The 26,294-nt window shown below is 38.3% G+C and overlaps 1 protein-coding gene across 1 annotated transcript in view; it reads right to left on the reverse strand.

Moving 5' to 3' along the window:
* Positions 1–1,380: 1,380 nt before the first annotated feature.
* LOC138305143 (phospholipid-transporting ATPase ABCA3-like) overlaps positions 1,381–26,294 on the reverse strand; it is a 44,029-nt gene continuing 19,115 nt past the window's right edge. Inside the window, exons 3-19 of the mRNA XM_069245549.1 lie at positions 25,931–26,184; positions 21,291–21,528; positions 20,634–20,807; positions 20,070–20,251; positions 19,569–19,700; positions 19,076–19,205; positions 17,250–17,404; positions 16,596–16,751; positions 13,291–13,501; positions 10,793–11,042; positions 9,921–10,054; positions 8,710–9,720; positions 8,007–8,228; positions 7,038–7,528; positions 6,016–6,203; positions 5,266–5,436; positions 1,381–5,075 (exon numbers count right to left, since the gene is read on the reverse strand). Coding sequence (XP_069101650.1) covers positions 4,637–5,075; positions 5,266–5,436; positions 6,016–6,203; positions 7,038–7,528; positions 8,007–8,228; positions 8,710–9,720; positions 9,921–10,054; positions 10,793–11,042; positions 13,291–13,501; positions 16,596–16,751; positions 17,250–17,404; positions 19,076–19,205; positions 19,569–19,700; positions 20,070–20,251; positions 20,634–20,807; positions 21,291–21,528; positions 25,931–26,184 — 4,538 coding nt within the window. The 3' untranslated portion in view covers positions 1,381–4,636. The remainder of the gene's footprint in view (positions 5,076–5,265; positions 5,437–6,015; positions 6,204–7,037; positions 7,529–8,006; positions 8,229–8,709; positions 9,721–9,920; positions 10,055–10,792; positions 11,043–13,290; positions 13,502–16,595; positions 16,752–17,249; positions 17,405–19,075; positions 19,206–19,568; positions 19,701–20,069; positions 20,252–20,633; positions 20,808–21,290; positions 21,529–25,930; positions 26,185–26,294) is intronic.

Below are 26,294 nucleotides of genomic sequence, written 5' to 3' on the forward strand. Positions count from 1 at the left end.
CTTGGGAGTCTCTGTTTAACGTTGTTGAGGTTAGACCTTGGGAGTCTCTGTTTAACGTTGTTGAGGTTAGACCATTGGGAGTCTCTGTTTAACGTTGTTGAGGTTAAGACCATTGGGAGTCTCTGTTTAACGTTGTTGAGGTTAGACCATTGGGAGTCTCTGTTTAACGTTGTTGAGGTTAGACCATTGGAGTCTCTGTTTAACGTTGTGAGTTAGACCATTGGAGTCTCTGTTTAACGTTGTTAACGTTGTTGAGGTTAGACCATTGGAGTCTCTGTTTAACGTTGTTGAGGTTAGACCGTTGGGAGTCTCTGTTTAACGTTGTTGAGGTTAGACCATTGGGAGTCTCTGTTTAACGTTGTTGAGGTTAGACCATTGGGAGTCTCTGTTTAACGTTGTTGAGGTTAGACCTCATTGGGAGTCTCTGTTTAACGTTGTTGAGGTTAGACCGTTGGGAGTCTCTGTTTAACGTTGTTGAGGTTAGACCATTGGGAGTCTCTGTTTAACGTTGTTGAGGTTAGACCGTTGGGAGTCTCTGTTTAACGTTGTTGAGGTTAGACCATTGGGAGTCTCTGTTTAACGTTGTTGAGGTTAGACCATTGGGAGTCTCTGTTTAACGTTGTTGAGGTTAGACCATTGGGAGTCTCTGTTTAACGTTGTTGAGGTTAGACTAAGAAAACCGTTTATCAACGACGATTTAAACAATACGATGGTACAACCGTTTTGACGTTAGGTATTTTGAAGGTAATCAAATAACGTGTCCATGTCAACATTAGTGACGTCAAATTGGTCACGTTTTGAATGTCAAAAACTTTGTTGGTAAAAGCCCAAAAGTGTATCTGTCGCGAAAATAACAATACCATGAAAGTTGTATGTACGTAATTCGCGAAATTAAACGCTCGCGAATATATCTACGTTTATATCACAATGGAATTGACTTCCGCTGGATTACTTTACATAATATTTATAACAAGTAAATGTCAATATAAACATTTTTTCGGAATGGACAATCAATACAGGTGTCTCAAAAGTTAAGAGAAACGGTTGTACATAGAAGGTGTAGAATTACTAAGGATAGGTAAAATAGGTGTCCGTATGTGTAGTAAGATCAAAAATGATTCGCATATTCCGTCTTTGCATATTAAAGAGTTATATCCCTTTCGGATAGGTATCCATTGTGACGTCATTATTTTGGTAACGCAAATCACGTCGTTTTCTCTTAACAGTATGACGTTACCCGCAAGGGCAGATAACTCTGTAATACCCAAATACGAATATACATGAAGGTATTTATACAGTTATGAAATTATCTAAATCGGAGTTTTAAACTCTCTGGACCGTGAATCAGCAGGCTGTGTAAAGATCAGAAACAAAAGGATAATATTTTTTGTAATTTTATTTATAACAATTTTACAATTTCTCAACAGGCAACATTGTTTTGTAAATGCCTAAAAATATCACTGATCACTCGCAGCATTCTGCATCCCAACATAGCAGTTCACGTTTCCCTTTACTCTGTAGTTAGCCATCTTTAACTCAGATACAAACTTACTTACACTAACCTTGCGTTCCATTGGTGGGTTCGTTCCACTTGTACCTGTACGAATCAGTTTTATCTGTAAAGGAACGCGCTGTACCAACCGAATCGACCGGTTCAACTTAAGTGGTTCCAAGATACCGGACTTGACTTGTTTCATTTGTCATCGAAATTCCTTTTTTTTATAAAAACTAGACTCTAATATATTTATTTTCGTTGATATTGTATTTATTATGTATCCGAATGCATTTTAAAACTTTTTATATGTTTCTTTTATATCCATAATTTTATTAAGATAGAAAATTAATAAATGCCACCATATATTGAAAAAGCCCAATCACGTTCCATTAGACGGTGTCGTATCAATTCAGTACGGCAGATCTGCTAAAGGAACGCACTGCATCTTTCAAACCTTGTGTAACGTATGGATAACAATCATAGCTTACTCTCATTTACATCAAAAGCATAAACAACAACAAATAACATACAGCAATATAATATGTACGTTTGACAATAAATAGTCTCCATCATAAAAGGCTTTGAAGTGAAATGAGTGCATCTATGTCACACATTGTACAATGAGGATATCGGTATGTTGGTGACAGGTTACATAATAACACAGTTATACAGCTATCATGGGTTTTGTGTAAATAACGATATCGGGGAAATCTTGTAAATATAACGTAAAGAATACTCAATTGATATCAGCAGAATACTTGAATTGATAATACTTTAAATACAACCCTATTTTTCGGGTGACTTTGTCATCATGGATTTAATAAGTAGAGAAAAGATGATTCCGACATTGTCTGGCTTTAACTCCTGATACATGAGTGTATATATATAAGTGTATTGATTACCGTATGATATATATAGGATATCAAATGAGTGTTCATTTCATATGAGAATTTATGAAACAAGTCTAAGAAGTTTTTGTTTTTGCGAGCCATGACGAACATAAATTAAAACTTCTAGACGAGTTTCATAAAATCTCATATGAAATGAACGCTCATTTAAGATACTTTTTATCACATAACTACAAAAACCTAAATTTTAAAAAAATCCTACATTAAAATGTATTGCGAAAATTCAGCAAAGGCCGCCTTTTTGTGACGGGACAAAATAATCCTGAGAATTTTTCAGACGTCATTTTATTGTTTCTGTCATAAGGTCACAATGAATTTTCAGCCAATGAAAATCGACTAGGTCATATTACACTAGTGACATAAGCAAAAATACTACACGAGCGAAATCACTGGATATCAGCTGAATTATGTGATAAAAGACTATGTTCTTTGCTTCCACTCTTTCAAAAAATAATTATTGATTTCTTCTCTATTTTTTGACCCGAATTACCATGTTGCCCTAGACCCATCTTAATGTTAAGCGTTCCTTTCGTTCCATAACAGGATATGTTTGAATCTCTTTCACAAATTCGGCTTACATTTCGAAATCATTTAAGATTATAAGTTTCCCAGAAACATTTTGAGGAAATTGATTGTGACACATGACCAGCTAGGAATGCTTTCCTAAGTTAGTTTTTCTCTCTCTCTTTTTTGTAAGACAAAAACATCCGGTTTACCTTGGATAAAACCAAACAATTAACGTAAAATCGGTTAATGACGTCTCAAGGAATGCAGCTGTTTATGTACAAGTCAAGTTAACAGTTCTTCTATTTGGATTTCAGTAATAATTCAATTATATTAAAACATAACAATTCTAATGGAGGGAACAGCAAGAAGGCGCTAATGGATACAAAGGCGAAGATATCGTCCTGAAGGCTAAGGTAAGCTCATTATTTCGAAATATATGCGATTTACAGGCAACACACTAATGCAAAACTCAATATAAAATATATATACATGTATGCTAATTTCAAATTAAAAAGACATTTTTCTTTATAGGTTTGACATATTTCATTGAAAATAAGTAAATATAAGTAAATAAATAAATATATATTATGATAAATTTCCATTCAAGATTGAATATTCCGGTAAAACAACAGAAACCTCATTACTGTTACGATGTTGAATAATCGTACAGAAACAAACATATATACTTCATACAAAACAATGAATTTAAGTTAAAGATGCTCCACCGCCGACAGAGCATAAATGGTATTCATCATTTGAACAATAATTAGTGCTTAATCGTGTATATATATGTCTTATTAACACCAAAAAAAATATAAAAAACAATTTATTTCGCCTTTGGTGCATGCGCAATCAGTACTTTATTCCATATAGGATATAGTGACACGGATTTTTTTCGGGATGCAATTAATTATTTTTCATATTTTTAACTTGAAGTAAAATTAGAAGCTCAAACTTTTCAATGGTGGTAATGGTGTAAAGTAAGTAACTTTTGTAACTGAAGAAAAAAAATAAATCGTCTGCTCCTGTTTTTGATAGTGAAAAAAATACCATTTGTCAGCGGTGGAGCATCTTTAAAAAGTACAATAACGAGCTGAAAGTAAACAAAACAGATGTCCGAATCAAACATAAACAATCTAATGCTATTTTAAACTAGTTCAAGAGATTCTGAAAAATACAGCTTTTACGTTATAAGTTAACGTTATATAAGTAACGTCATATTTGATTGGTTGTGATTGTCCATTCTAAGAATAATTCATGATCTGAGCCTAAATATGAATAAATTATAATTAAAAAACATAAACTACTGTATCAAATTATCTTAAATCCTTGTAACAGTGTACACTGCATCGATTAGAAAAATAAATATAGAAACTATTTTTTATTCTATACACAAATTTTGAAATACAGAAATGTCATTATAAATAATCTTCACTAGTTTATAGTGCCAGTGTGTAAGATTGATATGGAATGGAATAATGATATATGGCGATCTACCAACACTGCATAAATAGATCATTTTAATATAGAAAGCACTTTTGTGAAGAAACACATCTTCTATAAATACATTAGTGTCTTTGTTCTTTGTCTATTCATGATTTTAATTATAATAGGAAACATATGAATAGTCAAAGTCTAAACTATATATCTGTACAAGTGTAGTCTGTGATTGAAAATGGACACCGAGGATAATTCGTGTACTATTCAAATGTGATTAAACAGGAGATCAACAACGACAACAACAGAAGCAACATCGCTTTTTGATTTTCTTGTCGTCCTCTGCTACTTGATTTCTAGTAAAAGCCAGAAAGACTTGTTCTAACGCTGTTGACTGTACAGAATAATCCTCGATACCATACTCATCCTTCACCCTCTCCATGGTGCCGAATACCTTCGCTAGAGGTATACCTGACTCGGGAATCTGGAATGTCAGGTAACCCTGGTACAAATCGTCAAAAACTTTGGTATTTGGGAAGTGTTGTAGCACGTGATTGATGACGTCATTTGATGACATTGTTTCACCACTTGAGGACAAACCAAGTCTGATAGTGAGTGTGTAACCCTGTCCGAACTTGTTTTTTAGATGTTGTGGACTGCCGAGACATACAAACTTCCCATTGACCATGATTACAATCTTGGTGCAAAGCGCATCGCATTCCTCCATACTGTAACATATCAATAATGCTGAATCATTGTAGTTTACATATTGTATTTAAATAAATGACAAACGGACTGTGCACAAGCTTTTACAACTTTAGACCTTTCCACAATGTAGTACAAAACATGCAAGTATATACAGTACGCATTGTTTACATACTTAGGAGAAATAAACCGAACCATTTATATTCTACCTACCTGTGAGACGTAAGTATAAGAGTTCGCCCCCTTGATCTGACGTCCGAAAGTAAATTCCAAAGTTTCCGCCGGGCACCTGGATCCATGCCGGTAGTCGGCTCGTCAAGTAGTATAAACGGGGGATCTCCAATTAGGGCGATGGCTGTACTCAACTTCCTCTTGTTGCCCCCGCTAAAATAAATGATACCGATAGCCTTTAACGCCCGTTTATCTCTTTTATCAGACGATACAAGTTTCCGAAGTAATGATACACTGTACAATGTATGTATTGGTATAATACAAGAACAAATGGATTACCTCCCTTTCACCCCGTGGGTTTTTGAACTCATATTATCCTTGTTATAACATTTTATCAATTCATTTAACCTTTTCACGTATTTAAAGATCTGACGTGACACCTTTCACTAATTTTGATTTACCATTTCCAACTATTTTATTGATGAAATATGTTAAATGTTAATAGGATAGGACACCAGACATACTCCTCTCCCCTCATTTTACTCATTTTTTATCAGTATTTACTTAAACAATTGCAAGTTACCTTAACGACTCTCACATATCCTGTTTGTGTAAATTGTGATCTTAAAATCAACGTATCAATTTCATTGTATGCGTTGCGTTGTGGATAGATGCTAGCAGCGGATTCGTTACTGGAGATTTGTGATTGAAATACCGAATGATTTCAATCCCCAATAACGAATCCTATGTTACATTAGTACACAACTCCATTCACATTACAGGCGTTTTTACCTGTACAATCCACAGTTTTTGTCAGCATATTTGGTTAGTAGTGTTGAAGCCATCAGGTCCTCCACTACATCCTTTATACGGTTCTCTGGCACACCGCGAAGTCTGGCGTACATAGTGAGAGTCTCACGGCCAGTCATCTGGCTGATCAGGGCATCAAACTGGGGACAATAGCCCAGGTTCTGCTGCACCTAAAGTGAATAATATTCATAAATGTATTATCGCTATATAAACTATAGTAAATTTGACCCCCTCCCGAGGGGAAAATCTGAAACCGAAGGACCTTGAAATTCACATTTTTTTTGTAGAGGGCCTTGAGACCTTCCAATATATGAAGAGTATTTGATTCTACTACAGTACACCTGCAAGTTGAGAAGATGATTTTTGAAACCTTAGCTATTTTGACTGTTTTTGGCCCGCTGCTGGCCCCACTGGCACAGCTAGGACCTATACATGGATATGATGTTAAACCGCTATCTCAGGCTAATAATTCTAACCAATTTTGACTCATTTCCTATGAAAATTGAGCAAATGATGCTCATCAATGTGTTTTTCTTAAATAAACTATAGTATTTATAACATCTGCGAGTGGAGAAGAAGATTTTTGAAATTTTAATCAATTTTACCCTTTTTTGCCACTCTCACAGATCTCCTGGGGGTGGGCAGTATAATTCATTATTTTGATTGACCTTATGCCTTAGAAAGTTTGTGCAAAATTTCATTGAATTTTCTTTAGCAGTTTTGGAGAAAAAGTCGAAAATGTAAATTGTTTACGACGACGGATAAATGGCTATTAGAATAGGTCACTTGAGATAAATTCTCAGGTGACCTAATAATTAAGTCAAAATTACTTTGACACCTTACATATCAGCGTTGAATTCAATATAAATAGGTTCTTAAAGAGAGTTGATAAAAATAGATATAGTACATTTATATAAAACAAAGCATGTCACTTAAGATAGGGACTTGAAAGGAAGATATGGGAATTAAGATATTCTTTATTACCATAGAAACATAATCTGTACCTGTTTGAGATGACGTTTCACATCAAAGCTGTTGAGGTAGGCATTCCCATTGTCAACAAACACTTCACCCGTAATCATCTTAAATGTGCTTGTTTTGCCAGCGCCATTCTGTCCCAACAGCCCGAAGCATTCCTGACTCGAAATGCCCACACTTATACCCCGTACTGCCTTCACTCGGCCGTACGACTTCGACAGACCTTTAAGGATGAGCGCGTCTGTCTCCATGAGTTTTGTGAGGGGAGAGTTTGATATTTTTTCCCTTTCTTCTTTTACATCGCTGTCCTCTTCCTCCCCCGTCATATTTTCTTCGTCGAACTGTGATGACCCGCAGATACAATAAACAAGTTGTCCCAGCACGCCATATTCTATTGCCAGAACGACGACGAAGAAGAAAATAGCTTGGATTGCCATGAAGACAACATACTTGAGAATTCCAGGCGAGTCCCACATCAAGTAGTTCTCACTGAACTCCAGGCAGTTCGACGTACAGGCTATAAAGACAAGATATGCGAATTAATAACAGGGGAATCTTCTCTTCATGGTACACACTTTGTTTCATCTTCCAAGTCCCACTCCGCACTTTCATCCCACCTACTTGTCCTACACATAGCATTTTCTTTTCCATACGCACATAATGACCAAGTTTTCCTGACAGTTCATATCAACTTTAATCTTTTCTGTTGAGATTTCCCCCAATCCCATCTACTTTATATATCCTTCTTACTTCACAAGGTTTTACCACTCATCTCCCTTTCAAGGACGCTCTGCACATTTCTCACACTTACTCCACCAATTTCGTCCTCTCTTACCTTAGTTTGAGAATTAATACAATATAGAGTGATTTTCTACCTTCATCCCTTTTTGCTGCTCTACAAAGACGTATTTTCTTTTACCAATCTCCCCTTATGACTTTTCCTGTCCTAGGTAATTACCCATCTGAATATTTAAGTATTTCGACTTAAGCTTTACCTGAACAGCACGGCCCATCAGGCTTAAACAAACACGTTGTTTGATACTGGAACTGTTCGCAAGTCTGAGTAACATCATAGTTGACGTAGATATTGTTCAGTGCCCGGCCTAGACAGTAGTGAGGTACAAGTATGGTAAATATCCAGTTCAGGGCATTTGCAACGTTCTCTGTACCGAGTGTTGGAATCTCGAGGATAAATACCGCCAAGAGGGCAAACATACCTGTGACACAAATCACGAATATTACGCCAATTAACAGGTGAAGATACACTGAAGCAAGTATACGCCAACATCAAGTTATCAATAGATTAATACGATAAAAGAAAAAGAACAATTTAGTCTTAAGCGTTATTAGCTTCCAAAATCTGACATTCTTTCTGTACTACGAGTACATGTCTTGTATTTCGTTTGATGTCAAACACATGATCCTTATACGATCCACATGGACATTCTTGGAACATGGGGACTATGGTGACAAACCAGGAATGATATTGAATTACGACGACAACTAACAATAGATAATATTGGGATAATGGTGACAAACCAGGGATAATATTGCATTTTGGTGGTGACTAACAAAGGGATGATAAATACAATTTCCATGGCAATTTGTCAAGGATAATATTCATTAAGGTGACAGTAACTTCGCACAAGGATATGGAAAATTTTAAGGAGTGATATACGGATCGTGATAAACACTTACCAGAGATAATGTTGAGGATGGTGATGGCTGCCATACCCGTCGACGGTGTAGAGAATGGAAAGTGCAGTAGATAGACAAAAGGCAGGCAACATATTCCGTATATAACAAATACCAGGATCACCAGACTGATTCGACCGTTCTCCACGTACGCCGGAGACTGGAAAGCTGCAAACACTATTACAATGCAAACTACCACAAATAGGTAGTTCAACAAGTCCCAGCAGAAATTGGACAACCAATAAGCGAACGGACTAACACCGCTAACAGTCTGGAGGTGTTTAGCGCCAGTGGAACGCTCTTTGATCGGGAACAGAATAAAACTTGTGGAGAGGAAAGCCATTCCGAACAGGATGAGTAACGCAACAGTGAAACCACCGGCCGAAGCGGTGACACTAGCTCTGTCGCTCTGGTCAGATATAGTGGGAGGAAGGGGGTGGTTAAAGGTGTCAATAAAATATTCCTGAGAGTCTGTTACCGTCTGATACAGAGCGTTCATAATATAAGAAAGAGACACCGCTGAAGAGTGGTAAGCCTGTCCATTAAAATACGCTGTCAGTGTCGAAGTCTCATTCTTAAACTCTGCAGACACAATGTAACGCCTATTGAATGTGGCGATACCAATGCTAGCTGCCTTTGACAGAAATGCATCCTCTAGCGTGTTAAAGTCTACGACACCCTGTGTAGCATACGTTGCGAACATATTGACATACTGATATCTTATTTTATCCAATTCTGTATCCGGATTTGTTCCAAAGTTATACATGACTTTATAATCTGAACCGAACGGGCCGATATCCAGTTTGAGAGCTGGTTCCGCGGACGTGCTGTTCTGGCCTGGACTGGACTGTATTGCGAGGAAGGCCAGGACTGTGAACACGATAGGGAGGGCCAGCTGGGTTATGGTCACAACCTTATTCCTCCAGGAGTTAATCACCTTCTTCACAAACATTCCGTAAAACTGTTGGAAACTTCTCCTTATACCAGTGTTCTTTTGAAACGTCTCGTAAATATCTGTGAATGAGTGAAAATTAAATATAAGAAAAATGTCAGGATTTGTTCCGAAAATGCTATAATTGTATTAAATTGCAAACGTGGATTTGGTAACATTTTTTCTTTGGATGAGAGGGGAACTTATTTGTAGACACAATTAGATGTTTAATGACAATTTATTTGTAGAAAAACAATAGATTTTGAATGAGAGAAGAGCTTACTTGTGGAGAGATCTGCACCGTTTCTAGACTGCATCATCATAGTAGCTTTGCCTGTTACCAACACAGGGTTAAAATGACCATTTTTTCCATCACTGTCATCAACATCGTCTTCTGATTTAGAACTCTCACCCACTCTGTAATTCCAGCAAACTTATATATATTTTCTTTACAATAAAGCAAATCGTATCTAAACGTTTGTGGAAATTTACAATGAAATACTTATCAAGACAGTCAGACATGTAACCGTTAGATTGGCGATGTTCTCAACACTTATCTGCCCCTAGTTTGAAACTTGCATGTCGCTAAGATTTATTATTGATGAGACAAGCCCATTTCCGTCTGGTTTATATTCCAACAAAATACCAATGGCCTGAATTCAGTTTTAAAAACTGTCATTTGGTGAGCTAACTACCTTACTAAAAATTAGTTGAACAGTGAACCCATTGAAATGTTACTATTTTTTCATGAACGATTCCGAAATCAGGATTTCTGGCCACATTAGATTTTGTAAATATAACAAAATCAAGTAAATTTCAGAACACGTGATGTTGTTTTTCTTTATTCGTCTTGAAATGTTATGCCCTGTAAAAAAAAAAACAGCACCCGATCCGGTTTTTACGTTAAAGTCTACGGGATATGACGTACCACAAAATTAGAACTATGCAGACTACATTGTTTGATTAATAGTAATATTTTTACATTTTCACTGCAGTCCCACTATGTAACATCACCAAGCACAGTTTGCATTCATATAGTTTATGAACCACAGCCGCTTATTATGACGTCATTATCATTGTGACGTCACAATTGTCGTAACAGCGATCACGGAAAATGCCGACTGCAAGACGTATTATGTTTACATATTTACTCACTTGAGAAATACCTCCTCCATAGTTGTAGCTGTTGTACCAAAACTACTTATGCCGATTGAAGCAGCGTTCTTTTCGATATCTTCAAACAGCTTTTCAAATTTGGGTGATTCCTCAAACGGCAGTAGATAGGAGAGCTCGGCGCTGATGTCACTTTCCACCAAAGCACGTGGGATATGACTGGTTACGAGGCTCGTCAGACGGTTTACGTCACAGGTCTTAGACTTCACGACCACCAGGTGATAGCCAGCACCTGTAGTGTACAGATACAATCTACTCTAATTATGTATTTGCATATCACAGAGTTATCTGTCCTTGCAAGTGGGTATTGATTGTGACGTCATGTGTTTGCGAGCATAACGTCATCCTTTTCAGAGAAAATGACGTGATTTTCGCTCACAAATAAATGTCATCACAATGGATACCTACTCGCACTCTGTTATATGCAAATAAAATTGATTTTCTAAATATTACTTATATATATTCATCACGCTTTAGACACTATTGTGAGAGACAATCCTGCCAGGTCACTGAATATTGTTTTTTTTCGCATTTTTCGTTTCGCGTCACTAGGATATATAATAGATATTTCCTTCAACTAAGCGGATGAGAGAGTGGGCTGTGAATGTGAATCAAGTTGTGGTCATCTCAAAATGAAATTTGTTTTCACTGCCTTAAAATTATGTTCCTTATTGCTTGTCTTCATGCATCCGGCGTGCATTTCACCTATAAGAGATTATTCCTAACCATCAAAATATATTTGCTCATGCATCATGCATGAGCGAGATCCCCGCTGCAATCTCATTGACTGACTGAAATGAAAAGCTGTTGTGCTCTTTTCGGTACACCTCGTCATTTAACATTGGCTAAACCAACACACCAGATACCTGAAGAGATGTGCAGGGTGATTTTGAAAGGATATTTATCGCTCTTTCCAGTAGTAACCGTTTTTATGAAGACGTGCTAGAAATGTGATATTTTAGCCGCTAAATCTAGGTGGAGTAGACGTTTTGAGCCGGGGAGTTTTTCTCCCTTTACGTATGTAGTGCTATGCAGAGTATGATTTTTACCAAATTTTGATGATCTAGACCTCTAAAATGCCTAAAAATGGTCTTAGGGCATTTCGATGAGTCCATAATCATATAAACTGTAACTAATTCTCAGATCCCTGTGTTTATGATCATGTTAACAGTGCATGTTGCGTTTTATTCATAGATATGGTATACCCGGTACTTGTCAAAATGTATTTGATGACATAGTAAATCGCCACATTGCATCTAAGGCAGTGATCCGTTCAATGCACACGATCTAGTTAATAAGAAGAAAGATTTTAAAAAAAAATATTGAAAACGTGTAAGTGACAACATCATCAAAACCCAAAGTATGTGCACTGTCTAGGCCTAGTTGGTAGTTAAAACGGCAGACATTTAGTCGGTCATTGTGTACGATTTATGAGTCGAAATCCGGATAAGACGAACTTTTAAAATGGTCACCTTTCAAAACTTCGACTCATCAATGTTTCACTGCACATAAATATATCTATCTAAATAACTGTGTTGCATTTACGTTAAAAACGCGAAGATGGGTAACTCAGAAAATAAAAGAGACCACAGATCTTTTTGTCCGTTTTTTTCCCCAAAACTTTAAATCCTTATTATCACTGCGACCGGACAACATCTCATCACGCTCTGATGTCTTCTCAAATTGACCAATCAAATTACATCTTCAATTTTCATAATGTCGATTAACCAATTTGCAGGAGCTTTCAAAGTTCTTTTTATTAGTCAGTTTGCCCAAAGAGCACACAACATACCTACATGTACAGGTATATACATATGCACTCTGTGACGAAATGTCGTTTTCAGACTGATCTAGGTGGAGAAAAAGAATTTGACTTGAAGCATCAGGTAGTTATTTTATTTCCTTTCTTGTCTGGCCTCTTTTTAACTCATAGGCACGACGAAACAATGGAAAATTAATTTAATAAGTAACTGAAAGATTGTGTTTTGATTTATGAGTGTGTGTGTTTATTATTTTGTATTGGCAAACAAACTCAATCTGATTAAAACACAGATCATAAATGGTCACATTATATATTTAGGCTATCATGTATTTACAACTAATGATTTGAAAAAGAAGCCTCGAGAGCCTCTATTGTTCACTTGATTGTTATACCAAGTAATTTTGAGATGACCCCGGCTAGAGGTCACATTCACAGCTCATTCTCACATCCGCTTAGTTGACGGAAATGTCTAATGTGAAGACGATGATTGACATGACAATATTGAACACTATAAAATGAACACTATCAACAAGAGCTCTCTTTCAAACTATATTATTTTAGTTTTTGTTGGAAAATTAATTACTGTGCATTAATTCATTAACCTTAAAAGAAATAGTCAGGTTTTTTTTTAATAATTGTTATTGTATAAATTTTAGTTATATCTAGTATTCCATCAAAAGTTGCAACCGAAATAACAACGCCATATATAACGTCTTACCGTAAGCTTTCTTCAGAAACAGTGACGTGCCACAGCATTTGATTACACCTTCAGCCATGATGGCGATTCGGTCACCAAGAATGTCCGCCTCATCCATGAAGTGAGTGGACAGTAAAATGGTTCTTCCCTCTTTAAACTTCTGTAGGATTTCCCAGGTCTCCCTGCGTGCGGCAGGGTCCATTCCCGAAGTGGGTTCGTCCAGTATCAGAACCTGCGAGACAAAAAGGTTTTACGTATAGCTAGCTGGTTCATGATGGACCTCAGTCATGTAGAAAGCAAGGATATTACAAATACCGGCTTCATTATCAAATCAGACGTTCGATTCGAAATCGAAGAAAAAAAGATTTTTTCAACAAACAAAAGTGACAGGTTCATTTTAAGACTTCTCGGATAAATTGGCAGCATTTGTAACAAAACATTGACTATACATATCAATGAACATCTATTGCATCCAGTCCCCAAAATAACCTTTTGTGTCAATGTTTTATCAAAATTCTAATTGGTCTGAACTAAGCTTTGCATTACCATAACTCTTATTTTCTATATTATCCTTTAGAAGCAGAATTGTGGTTATCATATTGTAAGCGCATATAGCCCTCCCTTTAACGATGCAAACTTAAGATTCGTCTTGATTAACACTTTAATTATTTGAACGTTTTGCTAATATGCTGGACTCAAGACCTTTCCAAGTGTCCATAGATAGGGTACATACCATCCTATCTATGGAAAAGTTAGTCATGTTAAACTGTAACTCATCACCTTATGGTTTTAGTGTTAAGGCAAATTGAAACAAGAGGCCCAGAGGGCCTGTATCGCTCACCTGGCTTTTTGTTAGTAATTATCACAAGACTCTGACAATTAGAAAAATAAGCAAAATTGACTCCCAAAGTCTAATTTTGTATCACAATCATACAATGATGCTATTGATACCATACAAATATGCTATCCAATACATAGGTTCAGAGACAAAGTAATCTATATGAAAATAGTAGCCTAACTGACCTTTTTGACCTCGCATCTATTGCCGTTTAAGGCCCCGGGGGTCAGCCCTATCATTTGTACAATTTCAAATCCCAACCCTATAAGGATGCTAACATTGCATTATAAGTGCTCTTCCATTCTTAGTTGCAGAGAAGAAGTCGTTTATATGGAAATAGCTAAATTGACCCCTTTTGACCCCATCCTTCAGGCCCCCGGGGTCAGCCCCATCATTTGCAAAATTTTGAATCCAAACCCTATAAGGATGTAACCATTGCATTATGAGCGCAATCCCATGTTAAGTTGCAGAGAAAAAGTCATTTATATGGAAATTGACCACTTTTGACCCCGCCCCTCAGGCCCCCGGGGGTCAGCCCTATCATTTGCTCAATTTGGAATCCCCAGCCTACAAGGATGCTACCATTGCATTATGGGTGCTATACCATGCTTAGTTGCAGAGAAGAAGTCATTTATATGGAATTGACCCTTTTGACCCCGCCCCTCAGGCCCCTGGGGGTCAGCCCTATGATTTGCACAATTTTGAATCCCCACACTATAAGGATGCTACCATTGCATTATGGGTGCTATACCATGCTTAGTTTCAGAGAAGAAGTCGTTTATATGGAAATAGCCAAATTGACCCCTTTTGACCCCGCTCCTCAGGCCCCCGGGGGGTCAGCCCCATCATGTGTACAATTTGGAATCCCCACCCTATAAGGATGCTACCATTGCATAATGGGTGCTATACCATGCTTAGTTGTAGAGAAGAAGTCATTTATATGGAAATAGCCAAATTGACCCCTTTTGACCCCGCCCCTCAGGCCCCCGGGGGGTCAGCCCTATCATTTGCACAATTTTGAATCCCCACCCTATAAGGATGCTACCATTGCATTATGGGTGCTATACCATGCTTAGTTTCAGAGAAGAAGTCGTTTATATGGAAATAGCCAAATTGACCCTTTTGACCCCGCCCCTCAGGCCCCCGGGGGGTCAGCCCCATTATTTGTACAATTTTGAATCCCCACCCTATAAGGATACTACAATTGCATTATGGTGCTATCTCATGCTTAGTTTCAGAGAAGAAGTCGTTTATATGGAAATAGCCAAATTGCCCCTTTTGACCCCGCCCCTCAGGCCCCCGGGGGGTCAGCCCCATCATTTGTACAATTTTGAATCCCCACCCTATAACGGTACTACAATTGCATTATGGGTGCTATCCATGCTCATGCTTAGTTTCAGAGAAGAAGTCGTTTATATGGAAATAGCCAAACTGACCCCATTTGACCCGCCCCTCAGGCCCCCGGGGGGTCAGCCCCATCATTTGTACAATTTTGAATCCCCACCCTATAAGGATGCTACCATTGCATTATGGGTGCTATCCCATACTTGGTTTCAGAGAAGAAGTCGTTTATATGGAAATAGCCAAATTGACCCCTTTTGGCCCCGCCCTCTCAGGCCCCCGGGTCAGACGCTCATTTGTACAATGACCATCCATAATCCCTCCGAAACCCTACCGAGTCCGTTAGGACCACAAGGCATTAACCCTTGCAAGATAAAAACTGACTTATTATTTGTGCTATAACCATGCTTCCTTTACTGGAACAAGGAGTTAGAGAGTCCAGAAGTCGTTTAATGGCAAATAAGCCTAAATTCCCGCGGAAACTTAAATTCACCCCGCCCTAAGTTTAGTTGGTACTGGTCAGCACTATCATAAGTACAATTTACCTTACTCTCTTGTCCTTTGAACGATATACCGACGCCATTATCAATGGAGTGCAGTAGAGTAGTACTCATGAATGCCCCGAGACATTTGTTTGGCGCGTAAATAACTTTCATGGACTATATCCATATTGCGTTTCAAACTTTCAGTTTCAGAGAAGAAGTCGTTTATATGGAAATAGCCAAACTGACCCCATTTGACCCCGCCCCTCAGGCCCCCGGGGGGTCAGCCCCATCATTTGTACAATTTTGAATCCCCACCCTATAAGGATGCTACCATTGCATTATGGGTGCTATCCCATACTTGGTTTCAGAGAAGAAGTCGTTTATATGGAAATAGCCAAATTGACCCCTTTTGGCCCCGCCCCTCAGGCCCCTGGGGGGTCAGCCCCATCATTTGTACAATTTTCAGTTAGTAGCCCATAAGGATGCTACCAGTCAAATTTTGTTGGAATCCGACCAGCGGTTATGGAGAAGAAGTCGATTGTTGACGTAGTGATAACTTTCTATGATGAGTAGTTTTTTAGTTTTTTCTTTTGAGACTTGTCTGCAGCACTAACGATAATTTATAACTGAATCAGCTATTATCATTGACCATACAATTTTACCTTTGAGTCAGCTATCAGAGCTATCCCTAAAGAAAGCTTCCTTTTCTGTCCACCAGACAAGTTTGACGAGAGAACATTGGCCCTTTTTTCCAAACCTAGTAATTTGAGCATTTCCGATATCTCCTTTTTCAGAATGTTTCCTGGGCAACCTTTTAACTGAAATATAATATTTCTTTTCAGACAACTTCATACATATTATTATATTCCAAACAAGCAAAAATAATGTTAATAAAATCAAAGATCTAAAGCTAATTTCAAATTAGCAATGTAAAGGTTGGAGTATTGTATTTCCTTTTTTAATATCATCAATATTCAAGATAGGTTGACTGATTGATAGTTGACTTTATGATAGGACATCTTTGTATAACAGAGCTCGGATTTCACCAGCATATGGAAATACAAATCAGTAATTAGTTTACCAGACGATACAACACAATACACAGCTATTGACGGTATACCTGAACCATTATTGATAGCTTTTGAAAAGGCTAAATGTCAGAAATGTCTCGGCTACCAATGGTATATCTGAACAATTATTAATAGCTCTTGAAAAGGCTAATTGTCAGAAATGTCTCGGCTACAAATGGTATACCTGAACAATTATTAATAGCTTTTGAATAGGCTAAATGTCAGAAATGTATAAAACAAATTTACCTTCGCGAAGAACCATAAATGTTCCTCTGTTGTAAGATTATCAAACAATATGTTGTGCTGTGGACAAAGTCCGAGGCTTTTCCGGACACCCTCGATATTCTTCCTAATGTCACATTCGTTGATAATTGCGGTTCCTTTCGTTGGCGGTATAAAGCCTGAAACCAGAACACATCTCTAAAACTTCTTTTACGTACTGTAGCATGTCAGCTCAGTTAAAAGTAAAATCTGACAGGAACAATCAAATACAGTAAAGAAATCCACATAGATTAAATGATCTCTCATTTCCTTGTGCAAAAACCACATACTTGTTGAGCATTTGCTGTTTGCATGGAGATGGAGAGTAGCACACTTAATGAAAGTTATGCGTATTTGAAAAGTTATTGAAACAGGAGACTTTAAATGACTGATTGGATAAATATCATAATCGAGTAGTTTAAACCCAAATATTTGGTTGTTTGTTTGATTAATTAACGTCCAATTAACAGCCAGGGTCATATAAGGACGGCCTTCCTTGTATGCGGTGTATTGCATGTATATGTATGTAGTGCAAGGTGCGTGTTTTGGGAGACTGCGGTATATTCGTTTTGTGTCTTCTTCTATATTGGAACTATTGCCCATTTTACAGTGCTATATCACTGAAGCATATCGCCGAAGCAACACACCCCACCCGTTCACATTATACTGACAACGGGCGAACCAGTCGTTCCACTCTCGATACGAAGAGGGTTCAGCAGGGACACGAAATACCACTTTTATTGACTTTGGTGTGTCTCGGCCAGGGGACAAAACCCAGAGCCTACCTCACAGGCCGAGCGGTCAACAAAAGGCCAAACGTGAGGTGGTGTCAAGGAAGATGTTAGGAAAATGAAAGTAAAGTAGGAAGAAAGAAAAGATAAAATCTTAAATTTAGTCGCCTTTTACGATCATGCAATAGGGGCAGCAGGTACAAATCTAAAGCCATACATGCAGGGCCATAAACCCAAATAAGCAGAATTTACAAAACAGAAAACAGAATAGCACACATTCTAACGGAAACCTTCTTTGTTGAATTTTGAAATTTAAACACATCTGGATTGAGTTTATTATTTCTGGCATAGCATTAGCAGAGGACATACCTGTATGATCGTGCCAGATGTTGTTGGGGAAAGACATTTTGAACATCTGGAGACAAATCACCAACAGAACTTCACATAGACATAGAAAGTCAGTGAAGAAGTAAACAGCTTGAAACCCTGAATTTACTCGGTACCATTGTGAAATTGAATTGATGTAAATATGTCGCAGTGAAAATTAGTTGGTCTACAGTGTTTTACAATATTTGTCTGGCATTAAGCACCTTACACCTGCATATTACATGTTGTTATTTATAGAAACCTACATGCAAAGTTTCTCCAATGAACAAATCTAAGGAGTTAGAGCAAGTTGTCTCCCCTGGTAACACAGGCCTGGATAATCTCGGCAATACCTGCTTCATGAACAGCGTTTTACAGTCATTGGCTAATACCAGGGAATTCCGTGACTTCTTTTACAGTAAGTAACTGTCCTAGCCCAAATAACAGGAAATTCCGCGACTTCTTTTACAGTAAGTAACTGTCCGAGCCCCAATACCAGGGAATTCGGTGACTTATTTTACAGTAAGTAACTGTCCTAGCCCCAATACCAGGGAATTCTGTGACTTCTTTAAAATTTACAATAAGTAACTGTCCTAGCCCCAATACCAGGGAATTCTGTGGTTCTTCAGATTTGTAAAGCTCTCAAGCATTGTGCTCGATATCATGATCATGCTAGTACTTCATAAGGCACTGGACATTGGATGTAGTACGTACCTGTGAGCATGGACATAGTGGTGGTCTTTCCGGCCCCGTTGTGCCCCAATAAGGCAGTGATCTGGCCCTTATACATGTTCAGAGAGGTATCCACCACGGCTGCCTTCCGCTTCCTGCCGCTACCAAACACCTGTAAAAAGGTCCGATCCTTGTATAAACTGTTTCAGTCATTTACATACAGCACAGATCCTGTTCCTTGTAAAGGAAATGGAATTGAAATACTTGGAGTTTCCGTACCCAAATATTATATGATTTTACTTGATGACTGGATATTCATGCGTTTTTTAAGTAATTTACTTTGGTGACGTCATTAGTATCCAAGATACTAATAAAAAGCAACATCATATTGGGGAAAAGTTTGGTTGGAGAAGGATTATATAATATCATATCTCCTTATTTCACATGTTGTACGCCGTTGTGTTTCTATTATCAATGATATAGTATTACATACCGAGCTTTCATGTACACTGTATATACAGTGTCTAACACTTACCTTTCTAAGGTGACTTATTTGGATTCCGACACTGAGGTCACCGGGGTCACCCTCGAACTTTTCCGGATTGGCGTGAGTTTCAGTGAGGTCAAGCATTTCCTCTGGTCCATCCGTACCACACCAATACGATTTCTACAGCAGAAGTCAATATAGTATACTACTGTAATTATTTTTATCTTTATAGTATACTACTGTAATTAAACTTATTTTCGCTGCAACGTAATTCCACATTTCCATGGTAACCTTTTCACATGATTTATTCTCATACAGTTCTTTGGTGCCCGTGTATGAATCATTTTTGCGATATAAAGTCACTCGAAATCTAATCTATTGTTTATTACTTCCTAAGCGCAGCTCTCTCTGTGTTTATTTGTATGTGATTTTTCTTAACAATACCATGTTATAGAAGTTGGTCGACTTGTATTGTAAGATTACATTTTTAAGCAGTACATCTACGTATCTGACACTAAATAATGACGTTCGTAACACCTCTTGACCTACCGTGCACATGAAGTACCATGGTTTCGGAACTCCGAACTCGCCGGGTCTAACGTTGTCCAAGTACCAGGCGATGAGGAAGCAGACGACACTGTCCAGTAGCAGCATTCCCATCGCCATACCTAATGAGAAGTTATCGTCTGTGGTCGCCGGACTGTTGAAATTAGACCACTGGGCTCCAGCCCCTGTATTAACATAATCTTCTCATTATCATTGCCTTCCTGTAACTCCTTACTCAAATCTAGTTTGATTGGAATCCTTTTTTATTACCATTATATTACCATCCATCATTATTTCTACATTTATGAGGATTCAAAGGAAAGTATGCTTCATGTTTCAGTTTATAATTGATATTGCCTAAAATCGTAAAATTTGAAATGCACGTAAGCTTCATGCTGCATAGTTTACAATTTCTTTTAATCAAGATTTCAAGATATTTTTATTCACTCAGTCACAGTAAATGGATGGGAAGATGTCAAATGTATGATATGTGCACGACGTCATCAAATATGTGGGAATCCATCACTTATTCATCACCAGTACTCTATAATATACATGATAGCTCACCTGTGCCCTCGTAGATGGTGATAGTGGTGATACCCCAGGTAAGTGCCATGGGGTGGAGTAAACACGTGGCCAGCTTCACTGACCGACTCAGTGTATCGTACTCAGACGCTAGGAAGTACTGCGGCACAAAGAACAGGTAATAAAGGATGCCGGCGGCGAAGGCGGCCGACGTAGCTATGGAAACAAAACAAAACTACATATGATTGGGCAATGAATTCGAATGGCGTTGTGGTAGCAATACCAGTTTAAATGCCGATATTTTTCATATGAATATATAAATGACGACAGAACGGCAGATTAATGAGGACTATAATCACAATAACATTGCTGGTAGATGTTTATAATAACACAGGAGACAAGCATGACAGAGCCGTGGATGTGTTCCTTAAAGTTTTCACTGAGAGAAAAATCCAAAATGACATTTATCAACTTATTTTCGTTCTACATTTTATGTAAAAAAACGACAATAGAGTTTCATGAATCTAATCTAATAAACATTTCCGTGAAGATTAGAATGTCTGCAAATTCTTGACCTGTCTTTATATCGACTTGGAGGGGATACAAGCTGTGAAATCACTATTTTTATCAAGGTTTTCATTTATAATACTTGCAAAATATCCTCAATGCATATCAAAATTATATTTGTTTATCATTTACCTTTGCTGAAGATTGCCGTCATCAGGAAGCAGAAACCAATGATAGCCAGTGTATAGAGAAGGAAAAAGACAAAAATCAGGGTTGGCGCGGATTTCGGCAATACACTTCCGGTCTCTCCTGTATCGATTGACATCATCAGAGTGAAGAAGAAGCATGCGATAAGCATGTAGATAAAGACTTTGGTGAACCAGGACATCCAGTACAGGACAGGATGTAATCCCATCAACTTCATTGTCTCCTGTAATCAAGGTCATTTGTTTTGCTCAATCTATTGTCATCTCCAATAACAATTCACTTACAAAGTAATCGATGGTAAAAACATCCGCACACAAAATCTAAACCAAATCATACAAAGATTACTAGAAGCTGAAACAGATAATAGTCAAATTTAAGCTTGGCTTGGTACTATCTCCGGTAATACAAACATTTAAATATATTCCAATAAAATTCTACAGACATTGACCATAGTTGAAACATTATTCAATTGATGAATACGTACATGTACCTCGTTTTGACCAAACATGTAACATCACAGAAAACTATATACTTCCATACTTGGGTTTTAGATAACATTGCAAAGAACTTTCCAAATATATATCATACCCCGCCACCTCTTCAATGTTTTAGAATAGAATAGAACAAACTAACATGCTGGTACACACATTTTGATGAACCTTTGTCATTATATAATTTCATTTGGTCACCATGGCAATCTAATGTATTTTGCTTCTTGTGGAGGTAGGAAAATATTGTTAAACAAACACTCATTGCATATCAAGATTAAAGTGAATAGTGGGGAAAGAAAACCGGTCTAAATGTGTTCATTTGCCTTCCAAAAGTTCTTACATATCAAAACGACGGTAAAGTTCTGCTTATAATGTCCAGTTTTGACCATTGAAATGACGGAAAAGCCCCGTGTAGATTTAGCACAGTTCTTAAAACAACTCTTTGAAAGCGAGGTTGCGTGGGAATGTCAACACGGATATAGCCAGCCGGGAGGACATTTTAGGAATCCAATAAAGGAAATTAATTTATTTGCACACAGAACGGTTTTGGCGGGATTTTTTATTTTTTTATTTTTCTATTTCATCAGAAATTAAAATGGATATTTTTATAACATTTTACCGAGTTTAGCCTTCCTTTACCGACTATTCGCTTTAAATAAGGCTAAATTGCTGTCCACGTTTTTTAACACTAAATACATACCACCTAGAACTTTCTCACATCCGGATTGTCGCTCCAGGTGGCACCCTCATAACACTTAGGTGATATCTATTTGTGCTTACAAACCTTGTTATCCACCTTATTACAAGGTTGCACCTTCTTAATACCTTGTTGTCCACATTGTAACCGACATTGTCCAACCTGTTACCCACATTGTTATCCACCTTATTACAAGGTGGCACCTTCTTAATACCATGTTGTCCACATTGTAACCGACATTGTCCAACCTGTTACCCACATTGTTATCCACCTTATTACAGGGTGGCACTTCTTAATACCATATTGTCCACATTGTAACCGACATTGTCCAACCTGTTACCCACATTGTTATCCACCTTATTACAAGGTGGCACCTTCTTAATACCTTGTTGTCCACATTGTAACCGATATTGTCCAACCTGTTACCCACATTGTTATCCACCTTATTACAGGGTGGCACTTCTTAATACCATATTGTCCACATTGTAACCGACATTGTCCACACTGTTACCCACATTATCATTTCCCTTGTTACCCATCTTGTTACCTTGTTGCCAACCTTGTTACATTATTACCCACACCGTTACCCACCTTGTTACACACACTGTTACCCACCTTGTTACATTATTACCCACACTTCTACCCACCTTGTTATACACACTGTTTCCCACACTGTTACCCCGACTGTTACCCACCTTGTTACACACACTGTTACCCACCTTGTTACAGACACTGTTACCCACCCTGTTATGTTATTACCTACACTGTAACCCACCTTGTCATATTATTACCCACACGGTTACCCACCTTGTTACATTTACCCACACTGTTACCCACCTCGTTACACACACCGTTACCCACCTTGTTACACACACTGTTACCCACCTTGTTACATTATTACCCACACTTCTACCCACCTTGTTACATTATTGCCCACACTGTTATCCACCTTGTTACATTATTTCCACACAGTTACCCACCTTGTTACCCACACTGTTACCCATCTTGTTACATTATTACCCACACTGTTACCCACCTTGTTACATTATTGCCCACACTGTTATCCACCTTTTTACATTATTAGCCAAACTGTTACCCAACATGTTATATTATTACACACACTGTTACCCACCTTGTTACCCACCTTGTTACCTTGTAACCCACCTTCTTATATAATTACCCACACTGTTATCCACCTTGTTACATTATTCCCCACACTGTGACCCACCTTGTTAGATTATTACACACACAGTTACCCACCTTGTTAAATTATTTCCCACACTGTTACCCACCTTGTTACCCACACTGTTATCCACCTTACTACATTATTACCTACACTGTAACCCACCTTGTTATATTATTACCCACACGGTTACCAACCTTGTTACATTATTAGCCACACTGTTACCCACCTCGTTACCCACACCGTTACCCAACTTGTTACACACACTGTTACCCACCTTGTTACATTATTACCCACACTTTTATCCACCTTGTTACATTATTGCTCACACTTTTATCCACCTTGTTACATTATTTCCACACAGTTACCCACCTTGTTACCCACACTGTTACCCATCTTGTTACATTATTACACACACAATGTTACCCACCTTGTTACCCACCTTGTTACCTTGTAACCCACCTTCTTACATTATTACCCACACTGTTATCCACCTTACTACATTATTATCTACACTGTTACCCACCTTGTTACAGTATTACCCACACTGTTACCAACCTTGTTAGATTATTACACACACTGTGACCCACCTTGTTATATAATTACCCACACTGTTATCCACCTTGTTACATTATTCCCCACACTGTGACCCACCTTGTTAGATTATTACACACACTGTTACCCACCTTGTTAAATTATTTCCCACACTGTTACCCACCTTGTTACCCACACTGTTATCCACACTGTTACCCCGACTGTTACCCACCTTGTTACACACACTGTTATCCACCTTACTACATTATTACCTACACTGTTACCCACCTTGTTACATTATTACCCACACTGTTACCCACCTTGTTACACACACTGTTACCCATCTTGTTACATTATTATCTACACTGATACTCACCTTGTTACATTATTACCCACACTGTTACCCATCTTGTTACATTATTACCCACACTGTTACCCACCTTGTTACACACACTGTTACCCATCTTGTTACATTATTACCCACACTGTTACCCACCTTGTTACACACACTGTTACCCACCTTGTTACATTATTACCCACACTGTTACCCATCTTGTTACATTATTACCCACACTGTTACCCACCTCGTTACACGCACTGTTACCCTCCTTGTTACATTATTACCCACACTGTTACCCACCTTGTTACACACACTGTTACCCATCTTGTTACATTATTACACACACTGTTACCCATCATGTTACATTATTACCCACACTGTTACCCACCTTGTTATCCACCTTGTTACCCACCTTGTTACTTTATCACCCACACTGTTATCCACCTTGTTACATTATTGCCCACACTGTTACCCACCTTGTTATATTATAACCCACACTGGTACCCAACTTGTTACACACGCTGTTACACACCTTGTTACACACACTGTTATCTACCTTGTTACCCCGACTGTTACCCACCTTGTTACACACACTGTTACCTACCTTGTTACAGTATCACCCACACTGTTACCCACCTTGTTATACACACCGTTTCCCACACTGTTACCCCGACTGTTACCCACCTTGTTACTTACACTGTTACCCACCTTGTTATATTATTACCCACACTGTTACCCACCTTGTTACACACACTGTTACCCACATTGTTACACACACTGTTACCTACCTTGTTACAGTATCACCCACACTGTTACCCACCTCGTTACACACACTGTTACCCACCTTGTTACACACACTGTTACCCACATTGTTACACACACTGTTACCCACCTTGTTACACACACTGTTACCCACCTTGTTACACACACTGTTACCCACCTTGTTACATTATTACCCACACTGTTACCCACATTGTTACACACACTGTTACCCACCTTGTTACACACACTGTTACCCACATTGTTACACACACTGTTACCCACCTTGTTACACACGCTGTTACCCACATTGTTATATTATTACCCCGACTGTTACCCACCTTGTTACACACACTGTTACCCACCTTGTTATATTATTACCCACACTGTTACCCACCTTGTTACACACACTGTTACCCACCTTGTTATATTATTACCCACACTGTTACCCACCTTGTTACACACACTGTTACCCACCTTGTTACACACACTGTTACCCACATTGTTACACACACTGTTACCCACATTGTTACACACACTGTTACCCACATTGTTACACACACTGTTACCCACATTGTTACACACACTGTTACCCACCTTGTTACACACGCTGTTACCCACCTTGAGTTTTTTCTCCTTCTCATACACGATGTTTTTAGTAGTCTGGAAGACTGTCACAATGAAGGCGAACAGGACGATGGCGGGTAGGGAGGACCGTAGAACTGTAAGTAGAGTGTCCTCCACGTACGGGGGGTAGGGCATCTTCCGGAGGTTCACGTTGTATTTAGTACCTATACCATTCCCGGGACTGCTGTGGTCAATCACTGCCTTGTTGATCGTGTATTGTAGGAAAAGAAAACCCGTCTCCAGATAGTCTATAAAACAAACAGGAGCAAATTAGCCTTTGATTGGCTATATTCGGTGTGAAGATCATGCCAAATATATACGAAATGTTACACTCATTTTTTTCCATAGACCGAAAGAA

Source organism: Argopecten irradians, chromosome 12 (genome assembly GCF_041381155.1).
Source record: "Argopecten irradians isolate NY chromosome 12, Ai_NY, whole genome shotgun sequence".
Lineage (NCBI taxonomy): Eukaryota > Metazoa > Mollusca > Bivalvia > Pectinida > Pectinidae > Argopecten > Argopecten irradians.